At 40.7% G+C, this 17,522-nt stretch overlaps 1 protein-coding gene across 1 annotated transcript in view; it reads right to left on the bottom strand.

Moving 5' to 3' along the window:
- Positions 1-17,522, bottom strand: part of CPNE4 (copine IV) — a 197,158-nt gene that overhangs the window by 14,483 nt on the left and 165,153 nt on the right. The window contains exons 11-12 of the mRNA XM_009879598.1: positions 11,161-11,215; positions 2,662-2,713 (exon numbers count right to left, since the gene is read on the bottom strand). Coding sequence (XP_009877900.1) covers positions 2,662-2,713; positions 11,161-11,215 — 107 coding nt within the window. The remainder of the gene's footprint in view (positions 1-2,661; positions 2,714-11,160; positions 11,216-17,522) is intronic.

Raw genomic sequence — 17,522 nt, forward strand, 5'->3', positions numbered from 1 at the left:
GAAATGGTAATAGGGGAGAAAAGGTGAAGATATCTGTATTTTATGAATTCCGGTGATCTTCATATCAATACATTGTTCTTATTCAATGTAGCATGATACTTCACACTACCTTCTGCCAGTGAAAGCTCACTACTTCCACAGAGAAAGGGATTTCATTCCTCAAAAGCAAATTAGACACATACTTTTTATATTGGATCCAGCCTCTGTTTCTTGGTCTAAAGCAAGATACTCTTCTGCAATTTTCCTTTGTTTTCTGGCAAGTATGCTAAATATTACAAGGAAAATTAGTGTGGCCACGAAGCACTTTATCTCCCTCTCACTCTTGCATCCTCTCTCCACATGATATGCTGGTGTTGCTGCTCTCCGTGTCACCTAATACAGCAAGAGCATCTAGAAAACATCACAGAACAATTGGTGGTAGGAACTAATCAAGCATCTATGACAGGCAGGTGATGAGCAAGCCGCAGCAGATGATTAAACAACACGTTTTCTGATCTGTCTCCTTTTCTTGCTTTCATCCAGATGGATATTATTTTAAATGGTATCATTTAGGACAAAGAAGTGCTTTTAATATCTTGTAGGTGCATGTGCGAGTGCTGCAAAACTTCTTCCCTAGCTGCCTTCTGTGCTGCAACTGTCTTTTTATGTCTTCTTAGCTCTAAAACTCCTTTTAGGCGATGGGTTAGCTTATCAGATAACTCATTCTTATGCAAAGAACCAATTAAAGCTTAAATACATAACAAATATTAAGTGACATAAGCCAACACAAAGCTCATAGAGCAGCTCCTTCCATCTTTTTTTAACTTCCTCACATTACCATTGTTACATTTTATTTTGCATGGTATGGATAGTAAGTAAGTTCTTGCAGAGGGTTTGTCTGTCCACCCTCTGACCTCCTGCTGGCACTATATATATGAGACAGCCTTTTCAAGTACCAATCAATACAAATCATTATGTAACAATGTCAGCATGATAAAGAATTAGGCTTGGACTCAAAAGAGGCAGCAGAGGGGGATTGAAAAGTGTGTTCTTTGCACAAAGTACTAGGGCTTTTTTCTTCTGAGGTACACAGAAGGTCAGAGATGTCCTGCATTTAGACTGGGAAAAAAGCTACATTTGAACACTACATGCATAATAGGTTATCACCTAATACTGACCATTGTTAACTATGATGTTTTAAACAGATCAGGCCCTGTGTAGATGTCAATGTGTCTGTGTTCAGAAGCAGACAAGTCAACTACATTTTAAAATATGATGGTCCAGACAAAATTCTGAGGTCTGTTTTGCTTCCCCATGTCAACCCCCCACTTTCAGTGTGACTAAAATCTCAACTTTGAGGTGGCTCACAGGCACATCTAGATGCATACATATAATTTCAGCTTCTTTTAACTCCATAAAAGCAATGTAAAAAGCTGTGTAAACATATCAAGCAGCTGTAGGACTTATGCCCAATTACATTTCAAGCATATGACCTGCAGAGGCTGGGGCAGTCCAACAAACCAAGTGCAACAACAAAGCAGGAAAGCCCACTGAACTGAAACCAGAGGTCTTGCATTTAAGATGCATGAAGTCTAAATTCTTTTAATGTTTCTTTCCTTTGCATTGCTTGTCCTCTCTTCTCTTCCTCACTTCATTTCTTGGCATCTTAATTCTCACCCTGAACGTATTCCACTGACTATGCCTGAGATCAAGCCACGAATAAGCCTGAGAAGGGCTGAACGGAGCAGCTAGAAAATTGAACAGGAAAAGCATTCCGAAACACCAATTTCAGTGTTCGGAAGGTAGCAGAAGGATAACGAAGAATAACAACCTGTGGATTTTAGACAGAAATTATCATCTGACCAAGACTCTCAAATAAGTGTTAGTCCCAAGACTCTCAAATAAGTGTTAGGGATTACTTATTGACTGTTTAGAGATTGTTGTCCCATAATTTTCACCTTTTACAAAACGTGTGAATTGTGGCAGGAGATTCTAGAAAGACAGCATCAGTCACCGCAGACCTCACTTACAAATACAAGACATAGAGCAAGATCTGCTGCTTGAATCTGGCCTCTGACTACCAAGGATTAGTGACTGTTGCTGGAACACACCAATATCTGCTGTGTTAAAGCAGCCTCCTGCTGCATTCACTGTCATGAAAGTATGTTCCCTTCTACCACGGTAGTCCTCAGCTGCTGCCCTGAGCCTTTGGTGTAGGACATCGCTGGGCTGACTTGCAGCAGGCTTCTGTTGCTATAGATCTGGCCAAAGAACTGGCTCTACAGAGAGGCAGTCTTTGATCACAGAGGTGCACAGCCTGCTTTTGCATGTCCTGCCCTTCTTAGCTGGACAACCTCTGATATTGCTGCAGCTGAAGATCTGGAATGAATCTAGAAAACATGGCTTTTGTTTTCAGAAATGCTAGTGACATGGAGAAGTTCAAGTGCTCAATGTTCAACATGGTGTACTTTCAAAGGGACCTGTTTTTCAGGAAATTAATTTGTGTCTCTTCCTAAGGTTTCTAAAACTAAGCCTGATGGCTTGAAGTCTGTCAGGTTTCGAAACCCCCAGCGGCTTTTTTTTAAAAACCACTTTAAACAATACCCAGGGGATAAAATATAAAATACCAGCACATTTTGCACACAGTAGAAACACGGCAGTCTGTCCTCATGTGAGTGTTACCTGCACATTCTGGGTTGTCTTCATTGAAATTGATTGCAAAATCATGAGAGACCTGCAGATAAATGGAAAGAAGAAAAGAAGACTGTAGTCAGAAAAATTATTCCAAGAGGACTTGTGGTTAAATACGCTTTACGTTCTTTCTGTGTTAAACCAGAGATCTTTCAAGCTTTTAGGCATTAAGTGTGAAATACAGTCCCAGCTGGAACTCCCTGCAGAAACAAGCTAACAAAACCGGAATCAAACTTGTCAATAACAACAACAAACCCAAGAAAAAACAGCACAAAGAAAAAATACCGAAGTACAAGAGAAATCACATAAATATGGTGTCAGGTTTGGGCTATCAATACCAGGCATAGAGGAGGGATCTATTGCTGAGGAGATTTAAATGCCAGCTCTTCCTAGCTCAGCATCTAAGGTTGCAGGAGAGAGGAAGCAGGTTGTCATACAGTATTGACAGCACAAGCTCAGCCCCCTTCTGAATCTGGCATTTCCATGGGTGAACGGTTCCTTATTCAAAGGCCATGGGATTACTGGGTAAATAATTTATTCTCCAATGAGATCAAGGCAGTCACCCAAACCCACTGTGTATGATAATGTATGAAATGTAAGGAGTCTAAGATGGTTAAGAAATTAGATTAGGCTGGGGGCAAAGTAATAAGAAAAATCCTGAAGACTTTTGTTTTTCCTCAAATTTAGTGACTATCCCATTCTCTCTGTCTCTAAATCTGCCTGTAATAAAATACCACAGAGGTATTTGCTAAAAGAAATGACTATGAATACAAAAAACGTTGCTGATTTTCTAAAAAAACAATGTATTGTATCTTTAGTGGCTTGGGAAAATAATACAAGACTTCTGTATGCACAAATAATGCAAGACTTGGGTTCCAGGCTTCCTCTATCTGTCTGTCACTTACAGATCTGCATCCACAACACAAATCTGCAGGGACTAAAACTTTCTTCAGATGCTCCTTTCTGGTTTTAAGGTTTGTTTTGGCCTGCATTTAATTCAGATTCTTTTTTACTCCTTGCTTTGATCACTGAGAAGGCTTGATTCCTGTTAATTTCTTCAGCTTTGAAACTCAGGCTCTTAATTCTCCTGTTTGTCTTTAATTGTCTTGAATGAAGCCCAACTTTTGTTTTGCAATGCACAACGTAAAGATATATATTTTGGTTTGCAAAAAGTGGATATGGCTGAGAGTTAAGCAGGTGATTTGAATAATTTAAAGCTGAATTTAGGTATATAATCCCAGATTAATGAAGGCATTTATATAGCAAACTTTAGTTACACACCTTTGAGACTTTATAGATCTCTGTAGAACCTTCAGAAGTGCCAACAGTCCCAGTCATACGGAAAGCAACATGTTTACTCCCTGTACAATGGAACTTGGATTATTTGCAGAAAGAAATTTATTTGTTGGATGTCACTGTTATATTTGCTAGTTTAGATGACTTCACAGCACAGCACATAAATTGGTCTATGACTAATAGACCCATAGATCAAATATGTGATTACAGAGAAGCATCTGTGGAGGCAAAGTGGCATAAGTTGGCTAATTACTGACAAAGAAGGTTTCTCAGAGAAATCAAATTTCCCCATCACATGCAGGCCTTGCTTACCACAGTGATGCCTGCCATTACTTATTAAGAGGTTAAATAAAGAAGGACTTCCACCATGATGGGAAAGGACTGAAGCAAAAAAATTACTGAAGACTCTGCAGCCAGCTCAGCCCAGACAGGAGTTTGCTATGCCTACACCAAGCATCGATTGCCTCTTACTAAGGGTTTTACGTGGGCCACTCAGGCTACCCTACTCCGTCATGGAAGATAAAGCGGAATGTCACGACGTGTGTTCCTCACTGAGCAGGCACAGAAGAGCAGGGCTGTCAGATATGCTTCAGAGGTGCTCCAGAGCCCTTCTGTCTGGCTGCTCTGTAGGTCTCTTGGCACACTTTGCCCAGCTGGTATCTGCCAGTCTCATGACCAGCTGCAGGCCAAAGGTAATTGCATCTGTCAAGAAGGGTTATGTGAGTTTTCACTCACTGATGATTTTTTTTGTTGTTCAATAGCCTTTCTTCTTCCTTTAGGCTTTCTGTATTTTATGTTAACTGCATCTCAAGAGCAACAAGGATGATGATGCATTTTTATGTATTACAGGCTAATTATTCCAGCACTGTGCTTCTTCAGTCATTTTATTTCTTTATTCCAAATGCATTTGAAATTATAGCAAAAAGGTGTATCATGATTATTTTCCAGAGCTATAAATACAGTATTTTAATCTCACATGCAAGCATGGGTGGGATGCTTTTGTTGCTATACCTCTTTCAGGATCACACGATACAAACAACTTATCTGGTTCAGAGCTATGGCTCCCAGGCTTTTATTTAAGAAAAATGTAGACAACAGTTCAGGCCTATAAGGAAAGCACAAGCCTAGTAAGTGTGCACAATGACAGGAAAAAAAATATTGTCTGAGCAATGGCTGCTGTTCTCTCAAAGCAAGTGACCCTCATACACTGTCATCCTGGTCCACCAGTGTTAAAATTTATCCTGAAGGTAGGAAAGGAAACACAATGAATGTAGAAGTATTGGGTTGTTTCCTATGTTCTCTGAAAAATGTATCGCAATTTGAGCAAGATTAAATAGAATGTGAAGGAGAGAAGTTCTTTGAGCAGCTCAGTGATGGTTCACAAACAGGAAATCATCACCTGAGGCAAGCCAACAGCAGGTATTTTTAAAGCAGAGTTTCTCCAAATGCTAAGAACTCATTCCCTACTTAGGTGAGTAAACCCAGCTGTGCTTCAGCCTGCCTCTATGCTGCCTCCCCTGTCATGGCCAGAATTCAAGAGGGTCCAAACCAGCCAGAGACTTCAGGCACATGAGATGTATTGAAGGCCTTACCAAACCTGAGCATCTACCTGATAGGACTCCATGTAAAGCCCAACCATGTCAAAAGGTGGTTTGGATCAATTATGCAATGCTTTAGTTTTCAAAACAGTGCAAGTTAATGACCCTCCCTCCTTCTCTTTTTTTTTTTTTTTTTTTTTTTAAATTAAACATGCAAGGGCTTTTGTGACTGAAAAGCAAACCGTGCTGATGACAGAGGACCAAAAGCTGGTATATTAAATGGCATCTTTCTGATATTGAATGACACAGCCCTCATGCGCTCCCAGAACTAATAAGCTAATGGGGAAAAAGAGGCAAAAGTGTGAACATCTAAGATGCTGAAGACTGTGAATCCTCAGGGGAAACATAACAAGACACTTGGCTGTTCAGAAACAAGTTTGTTTATACAACCTACTAGTGTAATTTGTATGACGGATCAATCTAACAGTCAGGAAATCCTGGAATATGTCAGCCCACACAAACACAGGATGACTGCTTTACACTGGTACCTGCCACAGAGAACTTTGCACAGCACTTCAGACCATGGTCTGTGGTGGAAGTCAGCTTCACAATAAGGAACATCCTTGAAGAACTGTAATTGTGCCACAGACCCTGGGTTAAGTTTTGAATATGTAGCTGGCCCTATGCTCATCCCTCCTCCTCTCTCTTAACATCAATCCATAAAATCAATCCATAAAGAGAAAGGAGAGAGAAATTCTGGAGTGCAGAGGTGATTACATATAATAAGCGTGGCATTACCTGGGTTGCTGCACAAAACACCACTCAAAGCCTCTAACTAAGGACATTCACTTGCATTTGGCTATGTATTAATCTTTTCCATCTGCAGGACTCCAGATAAATTATGCAGCAGATACCATCATGGATGTGGGATTATTAAAACACAGCTGTCCAGGAACTTCCTGCACCAGGAATGTATTATTTCTCAGGTAATTTCTTCAAGGTTTTTAACAAGCAAAATAAGTAGCTCTACCATATATGGTGATGTAGATTACAAAAGCAGCATTTCTGAGGATACATAACTAAATAAATGGTCTAAAATATTTTTGCTGAGGCAGAGTATAGTAAAATATTTTCTACCACTGTACAGTGCCTCCATTGCCTGTACATACACAGTGACAAGCACCTGCATACAAAAAGGCATCCTTCAATGTGATGGTGCCCACGAGACTCTTGCAGGAATCATAACCATACCTCCACATGCTTATGACCAGCTTAGTAGAAAAGTCACCTTGATAGCAGGTAACATATTTCCCTTATGTTGGGATGTAATGAAATTCATGCTCATAGCATGTCCCTTGCTAAATAGTTTTTTGATTAAGGCTGAAAAGACAGGATAACTTACTAATTCATAAGAATTTTTGAGATTTCTTAAAAAAAAAAAAGTCTTCTGGACTCAGACAGAAACCTCAAAACACAAACAAAATGCCTACCTTGAAATGTGACAAATAATAAAACCCCAAAAATCATACAGCAAATTGCTGGAAAGCTTTTGGACTACATAAAGGCATTTTATTTAAGTTGCATTGAAACATGTTATTCTATTTTGGCCTCCACATTTTTTTAAACCCCTTTTACTCTAACTGAAGTTCAATTTTTTAAATAAAAAGTGGCTTTGACTCAGAAACCATGGGTTTTTTTCATTCATTTTGCAAATGCTGAATATGGATGCCTCAATTCCAAAAATTAGTAATCTTTTTTTCCCTCTCTAGATTGTTGAACTCATTTAAATTAACTTCCCTGTCCCAGATAACTCCAGCTTTCCAGAAACCTCTATGGTGATGGTCCTGGAACTACTTGGCAAACAATCTGACAAATTCAGCCACGTTTAAGAACACTTTCTGACTAATTTAAATAGAGATTGTCAAAAATCCATGAACAATAGATGCATACAAGCGTAAATGCTGCGATGCACAATGTTTAGCACTTATCTGTGAAAAAATTGAACGCTATTAAGCCACTGCCAGTCTGAAAATTAAATATGTAATGCCTGCATATTTTGCAAAAGCTTAAGACTAACAAAGTGAAAAAAACTTTGCTCAAAAGCTATTATTTTCAGAATGCTCATTAATCAAATAGTTTGGGAGCTGGACAGCTTGCGTCTTTGGCTAAGACCACATTGTAGACATTTCTGCTTGGCAAGGCTTGGCCATTTATTTTCCTTTGTACCTGATTTTTGAGCACGCTGCCCAGTTTTCCATGTCTAAATCCAGGTTGTGTGGACAAGGTGACAAACTCTGGTTTTCCCCTTGGTCTCTTACACATCCTTGTGTTGGTTCTTTTTTGTCAGGTTTGCATATATTTTTGTCCTCAGGCTCCTGCAAAGTGCGGGAATCACAAAGGCCACAGCACTTTTCAAGTCCCTTACCTGCCCAGCAAACCAGACAGTGCAGGTTAGGGTCCTAAAGATGCTTTACTGTTTCTGTAACTGCAGTGAGGTTCTCTCCAGCAACTCTTCCCAGCATAAGCAGTGAATGAAGCTTTCATTAAAAATGCAGAATTAACCAGGACTGTCTTAAAACAAACTGCAAGTTGTTTCATACCTGTTCAGGTGTCAGCCTGCAATTCTTCTTTAGGAAAGAACACTTCATTATTGACAATACACCTGTCATGGGGCTGACACAATTCTAACTTTCTTATCATTTTAACAGTAAGTTTTGTGCTGCTGTGTGATTTTTCAGCTCCTTTGAGTTCTGCCTGCTAAGAAATTAGTGCGTGTCATTCAACTTTCTTTCCTCCTCTTCACTCTGACCTTCTGCAGCAGTGTCTGAGTCCATATTATCTGCCACCTCTTCACTTTACATCAGTTTTTTCAGATACTTCTTCTCATTGCCAAAAAAAAAAAGGTGATGGGTTGGAAACACTGCTATGGAATAACCAGCATGTTCTGCAAGTTTCACGTGTTAGCAACTCAAGTGCGGAACATTGCTCTCAGAGGTTTACTTAGATCAAGGAGCAGGGTGATGAGGAAAAATTTCAATTTAGAAGTGCAGCCAAAGCCAAGCAGGGACTTGAAAGTGTTGATACAGCTTATTTTAAGAAGACAGATACTTGTATGGACTCTATAAAGTATCACAGGGAGGGACTGAACAATAGCACAGATGACAGTTAATTCCTAATCCAGTTCCAGTTGGATGTGCCCATGATAGACACCAAGCTAATTATTTGTCCCCATCTGTTCCACAGAAGGACTAGTCCTCCTGCAACGTGGTTCTTCTGTTCTTCAAAGTTTTATTACATTGGTAAGCTGATACATAATTTTGTCTTTGTCATTTTCTGTCACAATTTTCCAGAGTGGAGATTAAAGATGTTTTTCTGGCCCTCACTTGTGTCTCCATATACTTTGGGACTTGTTTTGTTTACTCACATATATGTAATCCAAAAGCAAGTACCCCCATCTTCTTCAGTTTACCCTTACTTTTCCTGAACTTCTCAAAATCTGAACGTCTGATTCATCCATTTTCTTGCTTTGAGGTTAATACCATATGGACTCTTCAGGGCAGCTCATGCTATTGGGCAAGACCCTTTATCTGTGCATGGTCTACTAAGTTCAATACAAGTCTCTGACTTTCTTAAAAGTACTTGTCAGGAAATTATCCAAACACCAGTTCTGCCAAAGCAGAAGATCAATTGGTGTTGGTGATTGTAGGAATATCTGGGTACAAAGTCCTCATGAAATCACTTTCTGGCAAGAAATGTTTTTCAGCTGACACCTGAGGTATGCTCTCACAATCAGGTGAAGAGGCTGTTTGTTGCTTCGGACTAACAAAATTGGTACGTTGCCAATATGCTCATGTGACCTGAGGCATGAATGCCACCAGCTGATTATTTTGGATGAGAAAGAAGCAGTTTTGTGCCGTGAATTTTGCTCTACTGCCATCACCAGCAAACCAGTGAAAAGACTTCAGTGGGCACAGCAAGATTTTCCTTCAAGCAGTCCTTACATAAGTGCAGCTTTCTGAAGGAACTGCAAGTTTTCCCCCATGCAATGATGGTCACCTTACAGATGATGGAACAACCAGCCCCTGGCACACCACCAGGCTGGCACCTTTTTTAAGGACAATCACAATAGTACATGTCATTGTCAGGATGGCCAGCACTGGGCTTGAAAGAGCAATCTGGTTGTGATGTATAGTCCAACTCAGCCAGCCAACACTGCTATACAGCCATGGGTAGAGACGCATGCATTGGTGGCAAAGGGATGGACATTTGAGGAGTAGCTACTGTGTTTCACTAATGTGTCTGGTGGTTGAGGCTGCTCAGTATGTTTATTCTCCAAAACACACACCCCACACCCCCCGTATATAGCAGAGATGGTTGTCAGCTGCTGCTGTTGGAACAGATGCACAACAGACACAGATGTTCTGTGTGCATTTACCACATTAAAATCTGTATCAAAGTTCTGGAAGCTGTTTCTGATTTTGGAAAGCGTTAATACTGGTGTTACTTTTCAGGAACAGAGCGCTGCAAAACACGTTGTCAGGCACAGTCTGCTTTTTTGTAACTGTGCTTTTTAGTTTAGAAGGCAATATTGTTACGACATACATTGGCTTGCCTTAGACACCTGTTTGCAAGACATGTTATCACATTTGCCGTACAACACTACTATTATTCTTACACACGCATCAAACCTACAAGTCACAAGGAACGCACCGGTACCTTTTTTTTTCATCTACTGGTTCATGCTTTACAATGCTGAGTGGAAACACAGTCCCTCTCTGCACAGGACTATTCTCACCTGGCCAGTGTTCACCTCCCTACCGCAGCCACAGCTGACAGACACAACCCAGAGCCGGGGACATAGGGACAGCCATGGATGAAGCCTGCATGATCAGAAGTCCTATGATGTTCTTTCCCAGATAGCATCTGAGTTGCAGAATCCTCAACTAGTTTTTGGTTACTTACTTGTGCAGAACTACTCTTCTGACCAGACTACCTCTGCATGTGCAATGCAGGATTTGAACTTCTGCCTATTTCTTTTTTAGGCTTTTCTCTGTTGGATGCTCCTTCTTTTACTCCACTATCTTCACTCCAGCCCTACCAGCCACCATATGCATGCTCACAATTGCACCACCACTGTGGATCACTCTTACTTTGTTTTGTTTATAAATACCACTTCTCTCTAGCATGGATATGTGCTGCTATATTTGTCTTCTTGGTGCTGAAGACATCCACCGTGACACAGAAATTTGCCACAGAGCAAAACTCTTCAAAGGTCTTTATTTTCAGGAAGATAAAAGCATAGACACTAGGCTGCTTGCTGAACCACATCTTTCAAACATGGGTTCTGTCAAACCAGGACTTGCAAACTTCAAAATATGCTTGGCAAGTGTTGTTCAAAAAATCAGTTCTCCTACTAGACTAGCATACATTAACAAAGCTTTGCCAATACCATAAAATATTTGGGGTGTAACACAACTATTTTAAGTCTAACCTTGATTTTTGGTTTCAGCGAGGTATCACAGGGTGAGAATGCCAGATGAAAGAAAACAAGCAGTAGGAGCTGCTACCCCTAGTCCCTGCCCTGCACTGAACCGTTTCTCCTTTATTTTGTGCCTCATAAACCAAGGAAACTAGAAAATGTCATTTATACACCTACTTTGTACTCTGGGGGTATCCTTGCTCCAAATCCAAAGGCTGGGAACATTTTGTCACTGGAAAATAATAAAAAAAAAAAGGACAAGTTCCCACAGAGAAATGCATTTTGTTACAATAAACATTTATTCTTCTGTAAGCATTCATCAAAAATGCAAAACAGCACAACAGTCCAGATATGGCTTTTAGGTCAAGAGTGTTACATGGCAGACTGGAAGGGTATCAGATTAGAGAGGGAGGGGTGTGTGCTGACCAGATGGGGGAGTGATATGAGAGATTTTTCAGGTGAAACCCTAGTATTTTTTGGCAGTTAAAATCATTTTGGGAATACCGAGGGATCAAGATATTTTGCACTTATCCCACAAATACAATTACAGGTTTATATTACCCACTTTTCTGCACTACCTGGCTGCAGCATGAGGGTGAGTTGTCTTAACAGCCTGTAACAACATATATTTCATATAAATACGGATATGCTCCCCCAGCTCAGAATATGGGTGTAATGAAGAGATGACTCTGTAACTAAAAGTATTTACAAATTTGGATTCTTACAATTGTCCAGGTGCAAAAGAGAATTCCTAAAAAATCTAAAAGGGGCAATTTCACGCCCCCAAACCTGCAGGTTCTGTAAAGCTTTCCATCTGCATCTTTAGTAGTTCCACTAAAACATAAGATTATTTGACTTAGGCCTAGGTTGACTGATAACCTAGCAAATGCTGTGGCATGGTCAGTTTGCTTTCAAACACTACAGTGAGGTTGTTGTCCCCCAGGTAGATCTGTACAGAGAAAAATTCCTGATTCAGAGGTCCTCGAAACTTCAAGGCTGTTAATACCCTTTCAGAAATGCAATGTCTCACACAGCCCACGTGCTGTCAAGCTGCCTCTTCCCAGATGGCAAAGTGGAAAACAACAAGATGTAAGGAATGTCTCGTCCCTGAGTCAGCAAAGCACTTGATCACACACTTGAGGTTAACAGTTCACCCAAGCATATGCTTAACTCTGAACACATCCTGAAGCCCTGCTGAAGTCGCTGAACTGTATTCCAGTGTTCTGATGAATCAAACCCCTCATAGGTTTGTCCCATTCTGCTTACAGGGTTTCAGGGCCCTTGGAAAAGTTGAGTTCTTACTACCATTATTGGCACTTTCAAAAATTCCCAAGAGAGGCCAGCAGCCTCCATTTTCTTTGTGTAGTTCAAGACATTGCCACTCCAAGTATCAAGTGAATAATTTCCTTCCCAGACATACTCAAGAAAGATGACGGCACCCATTTAAGCTGCTGGGCTATTGTGTCTGGCATAGGCTGTGAAAGGCACCATGGTATTTCTGATACAAGCTAAAGAAAAATGGAGGGGTTTAAAAGAAAGCAGAAATAAGTCCCCCCTTGAAGTTAGAGTTGCCACCACGAGATAAAGAAATATTCACCAGCTCATTGGGAAACAGTGATGACTGTCATCTGATGGCTTAGCTCTCACAATTGTTCTGCTACAAAATGTAGTTGCTGCATAAATCTTGGGAGCACAGTTCGGTGTACCATATGTTACACTGTGTGACAATGGATCTTGGAAAGGAAGACTAACATCATTTGCATGGTAATGAAACCTTTTTTCCAACAGATGTCAGAAATGAAGTAGCTGCTGACATTTGATTCTAACCACCTGCTGATAGCCTTATCTTTGATTAAACACTCCTGGAAGTGGGGAAGCCCTTATAAATAGATGCGGAGAATTCAGGTGCATGCTTAGAGGGCAAGAAATAAGAAACCATTAGAAAAGAATCTGAGGGGAGAAAAAAAATCTTGGTTTACATCAATGATTAAGCATGGTTGGATTAGAAAATCAAACCCTGTGGAGCTGCAAGTTAATTGATTTTGGGCAAGAGCAAACACAGACTAAAAAAGAATTTTACTTAAGTAGAGTGTAAGTGTCCAAGTTCAATAAAGCAATCAAAAAATCTGATGTTGGCAGCAATTACCCATTCTGGGAGATGCCTAAACCCATACAGTGCCTGCATTTGTACTACAACGGTTCTCAAGTGTAAACAAGTATAGGCACTCTTGTGTCTGTAGCTCCATCTTCTGCTCTGCGGCAATTCAGAGACAGTGCTAAGTGATCCCTCCAGCAGCCTGGATTCTCCTTCTGGTGGCGAGACTCCCACATTCCCAGACACACAGTGACACAGCCCCCACTGTTATTCTGCACTCAGAATACCTTCTCACCAACAGTCAGGACACCTGCCTTTATGTCTGAATCTCCCATATCCCCTTTTTGAGCAAGTGCTAGTTACTGCTACCATTGCCTAGTGAAAGAGTAAAGTTTGATCACGTACATCCTCAAGATGGGATTCCATGTGGCTGCTTTTTAGAGATAAGTGCATGAACTCTAGAGAGGAACGGTATCTTGGGGTCTACTCCTGTGCTTAATACTTTCTCTTGCCTCATTCAGAATAGCTCCACACTCCACTCCACATTCCCCTTCGGAAGCTCCTAATTTTCCAGAATCCAGGTACATACCTCTGATATTCTGATTCAAGCTGCTGGCACCAAGGAATTAACTTTCATGTGCTCCTGGAGCTTGATGTTTAAGGTAAGAAGGGAACCTTTTGATTATCACTCATGACATCCCTTGCATAAAAAAAATAGTAATTTTATTCCCTGACCACACTTCAAAATTTTGGCTGACAGCTTTCAGAAAAACAGAAAATTTTTATGTAAGCAATACTTTTCCTTCTATCACACAAAATAAGGTGTTCAGCTAGTATAAAGGTCTTGCTCTTTAGTAAGTATACAGTTTAATGGCTTAGTGATATTTTACACAGTAACCCTCTCTGGTCTTCCTGTCCACCCGTCACTTTGTCATATGAGAAAAAAAACAGCAGCTGAGCCTGCTGCTCTCATTCTGCTTACCACACACTGCTGAGACACAGCAGGGAAAAAGTGACCCAGAAGGGCAGCCAAGGATTCTCTCGCTTCCAGGACAAGCAGTTATGGTATAGAGGTGTGACAGAGCTGCTCTGCCAGACCCAGGGCTATGATGGCAGCTTGCAGCAGAAAGCAGAGCAGCTTCTCAGCTTCTGGAAGCTATGGCAAGGGTTAGGCCATCCAAGGACTTAAACTACAGTCGGAAAATGAAAAGAAGGTTTCCTCCTGCCTCAAGGGTGAATTGCACGCATCTGAGACTCTGCCCTGTTTCCTAACCTGGCATTTCAGTAGGAAAGGGATCTGCTCTAATGACTTTTCTCCCTTTGTAATTTAAACTCACCCAAAAGAAGAAAAGTGAGAACCAGTTTTCTTTTCCTTTGTGTTGCTTGCTCCAGCATTTGGGCTTCATTTATACCAGAAAATAGGCCTGGGATCCTGGCTGAAGCACTGGGATGTGACTATAGACATCGTCTGTTTTGCATGCTACCTGGCGTAACGCTGGCCCCTGGCAACCAGGAGCCCCCAGAGACTTCTCAGGGACAGTGCTGGGGACAGCTGTGCTTCAGACTGCTCCCAAATGACAGTTTGGGTAACATCAGTTTGTGCTGGGAGGAAGAAAGCTGAGATACAAGGACGTGGGCAGTGTTATGTCCTTGGCCTCAGGCCACATCAGGATCTTTGACTTGTTTTGTTTAAACCTAGCCAGAGAGTCCTTGGCACAGGCAAGGAAACCGCCTGCGCTGTCCTGTTGGAGACAGATTGCTGAAGGGACAGGAGAGAAACACAGAAGTGGAAAAACAAGCTGGTTCTATAAAACCTGAATTTTACAAAATCAAGCAAGAAAGAGAGGATCATGGCTTGGTAAAATCTTCACAAAATTACTCTGTCACATCTTACTTCACGTTCCATATTGTTCTTCAGTTCCCTTGAAAACTGAAACTTGGCATAGTTTTCAAAAAGCTGAAGTACTTGAAATGAAGATCAAAAAAGCAAAAGTATTGGACTTTGACTTTTACACCTGGTTATATAAGGGCCATGAGTAGTCATGCAAACATAGATGTATATATGCCGCTTCTGGTACTTTTTCTAGTCAAACAGGCATATATTACTGAAAGATACCAAAGACTGAGCAGATCTAGGTTATACCCTAAAGGTAAAATCAGGGTTCAGGTTCAGTGTTCATATTGGTGGATGTAAATTAATGCCCACAGAAAGGAATTGTCAGGACTCCAAGACTGCAGTCTTCTAAACAGAAATACAACCAGTTAGAGAAAAGTCCCTCAGCTATAACATAACACACAGAAGAAAATAAATTCTCAAAATATCCCATATTATCCTTTTGGAACATTGCTTAGTTTTAGTCACCCATCCTTTACGCTATCTAGTGGAAACAGAGAAAGCTCAATGACAAATCAATACGTTAACAGGGACAGAGAGGAGAGAGCTTTCAGTGAGCTGTACTGCACAGACAGGAGAAGAGATGAATAGAGGAAATAGTAAGGTTTAGTAAATGAGTAAGTGATACAGATAATGATACCTTTTTCTGTTTCACTAGAAAGCCTAGTGTTACTGGAAGGTAAGAAATATGTCTAAAATAAAGATAAGGAGACAAAATAAAGAACATTTTAAAATCTTGTCTCATTAACCACTGGTGCCCTCTGACATGTAGCATCATTGAAACCTGGAGTTCAGCTTTATTCTGAGACGGATTTGCAATTCCTAGGACAAGATTTCAGATAAAACTCTTCCACTGGGTGAAATTAATTACTCAGGCATTAGAAAGTCTTTTGCAACTTCCTGTGAAGCTGCTGGCATAGACAATGCTGGAGATAGAGCTAGATATTCACCAGCATGGCAATACCTGTATTTGGACAGGAAAACAAGAGCTGCCAGGACTACGTTCTCTGAAAAGTAGTTGCTTTTTAAAATCTAAATTGGGAATCTAAGTTCATATTGTATGGAGTAAATGTAGGGGGAGAAAAGGCCTAAGTCATTCTATGTGCCATTTATTCGTTCTGAAAGATGAACTTCTAGCTAGCCACTTACACAGGTTGTTTGGTATTCATTTTACTGGTGTTCAGGAAAGCCCTTTGGTATGTAGCTATTGATGTGCTTACTTTTAAGCTCCTGAAGTCAATGCAGCAATTTGTGTGGATGCTGCTGAACTGACCTTGGAGAGCTTCATCATGAAAACCTGCTCACTTTATGCTGGAGCAACATCATAGCAGGAGTGGTACAAATGATGCAGTGAATGGGGAGAAAAGAAAGAAACATGGGGCGGGGGGTCAGAGGGGAGAGAAACCCTAAGAACCCATTTTTGGTTTCAAATGACCAAGAACCTTAAATTTACAGCTCTTTGAAACTCTTGCAAGGAATATACCTGACTAGAATTCCTGGATATTAAGCTGTCACTTGTAATTTTCATTTGGGATCAGAATTACCAGGAAGTTATTTTTAAAGTACTATGCTGGATACAGCAAAAACAATTACTGTGCCTGTAATTTTCAATTCCAGTCTTAAAAGAATAAACTATGAATCCACTCTACATACTTTTCCCATGATAAAATCAAATAAATTTCCTGTTAGAAGGAAGTTTTGAATTGCAAAAATAAAACGGGAGTGTATGTTACACATGTAATTGAAAAAAGTGTGAATGTGAGGAGGGGGAGAAGGAAAAGGAGGGGGCAAGGGGAAAGGAAGAGGGAAAGGAGAGAGGGGAAGGGAAAAGAAAAAGGAAAAAACAGCAAATGCCACAAACAAAAAAAGAGTTAACTCTAAACTCAATTAAAATTGTAATCTTTCTTGTTCAGGGAGTGAACTGGAAGAATATGAGCTGAATTAAGTGTTTCTTTTCTAAAGCATATGAATGAATCATGTTCCTGAGTGTATTATTTAGTACTTATCTGAGAAAGGCTTGATGCCAGTAAATTCTGAATCATAACAGCTTACAGGAATTAGCAGCAGTTCCAAAGAAAATATAGAAATCATTTGAAATATTTAAACGTTTTCAATTCCTGCTTTGCAAGCAGAACTAGGTAAATAAAGGACACGATCTGTATGATCGAATAGGGCTAAATAAAGCTGTTTAAGTGGAAAGACCAGAGCCCATCCACCTCACCCCTTGCAGTCTTGCACAGCCACCTGTGCTCCTCCAGGACAGGCTGGGGATAAAGCCGGGCTGTGGTCCAGTTCTCAGCCTGCCCCAGTAAGAGTCAGAAAGACTGCAAGAGTTCAGCAGCAGCAGTGTTCCCCCCTCCCCTAATCTGCATTCTTCTCTGGGGGACCACTATGCTGTCACCACATATTCACTGTGCGGTTGTGCCTGGTTCGATACAACCACATCTCTGGTTTTGGCCAGGTTACTGCGTGTTTAATCAAACCTGCACTGTACCTAACAAGGCTTGGCATCTAGTCCATAATGCACAGTGATTTTTAATGGAGCAGCAG

Source organism: Charadrius vociferus, unplaced genomic scaffold, assembly GCF_000708025.1.
Source record: "Charadrius vociferus isolate BGI_N301 unplaced genomic scaffold, ASM70802v2 scaffold722, whole genome shotgun sequence".
Classification (NCBI taxonomy): Eukaryota; Metazoa; Chordata; class Aves; order Charadriiformes; family Charadriidae; genus Charadrius; species Charadrius vociferus.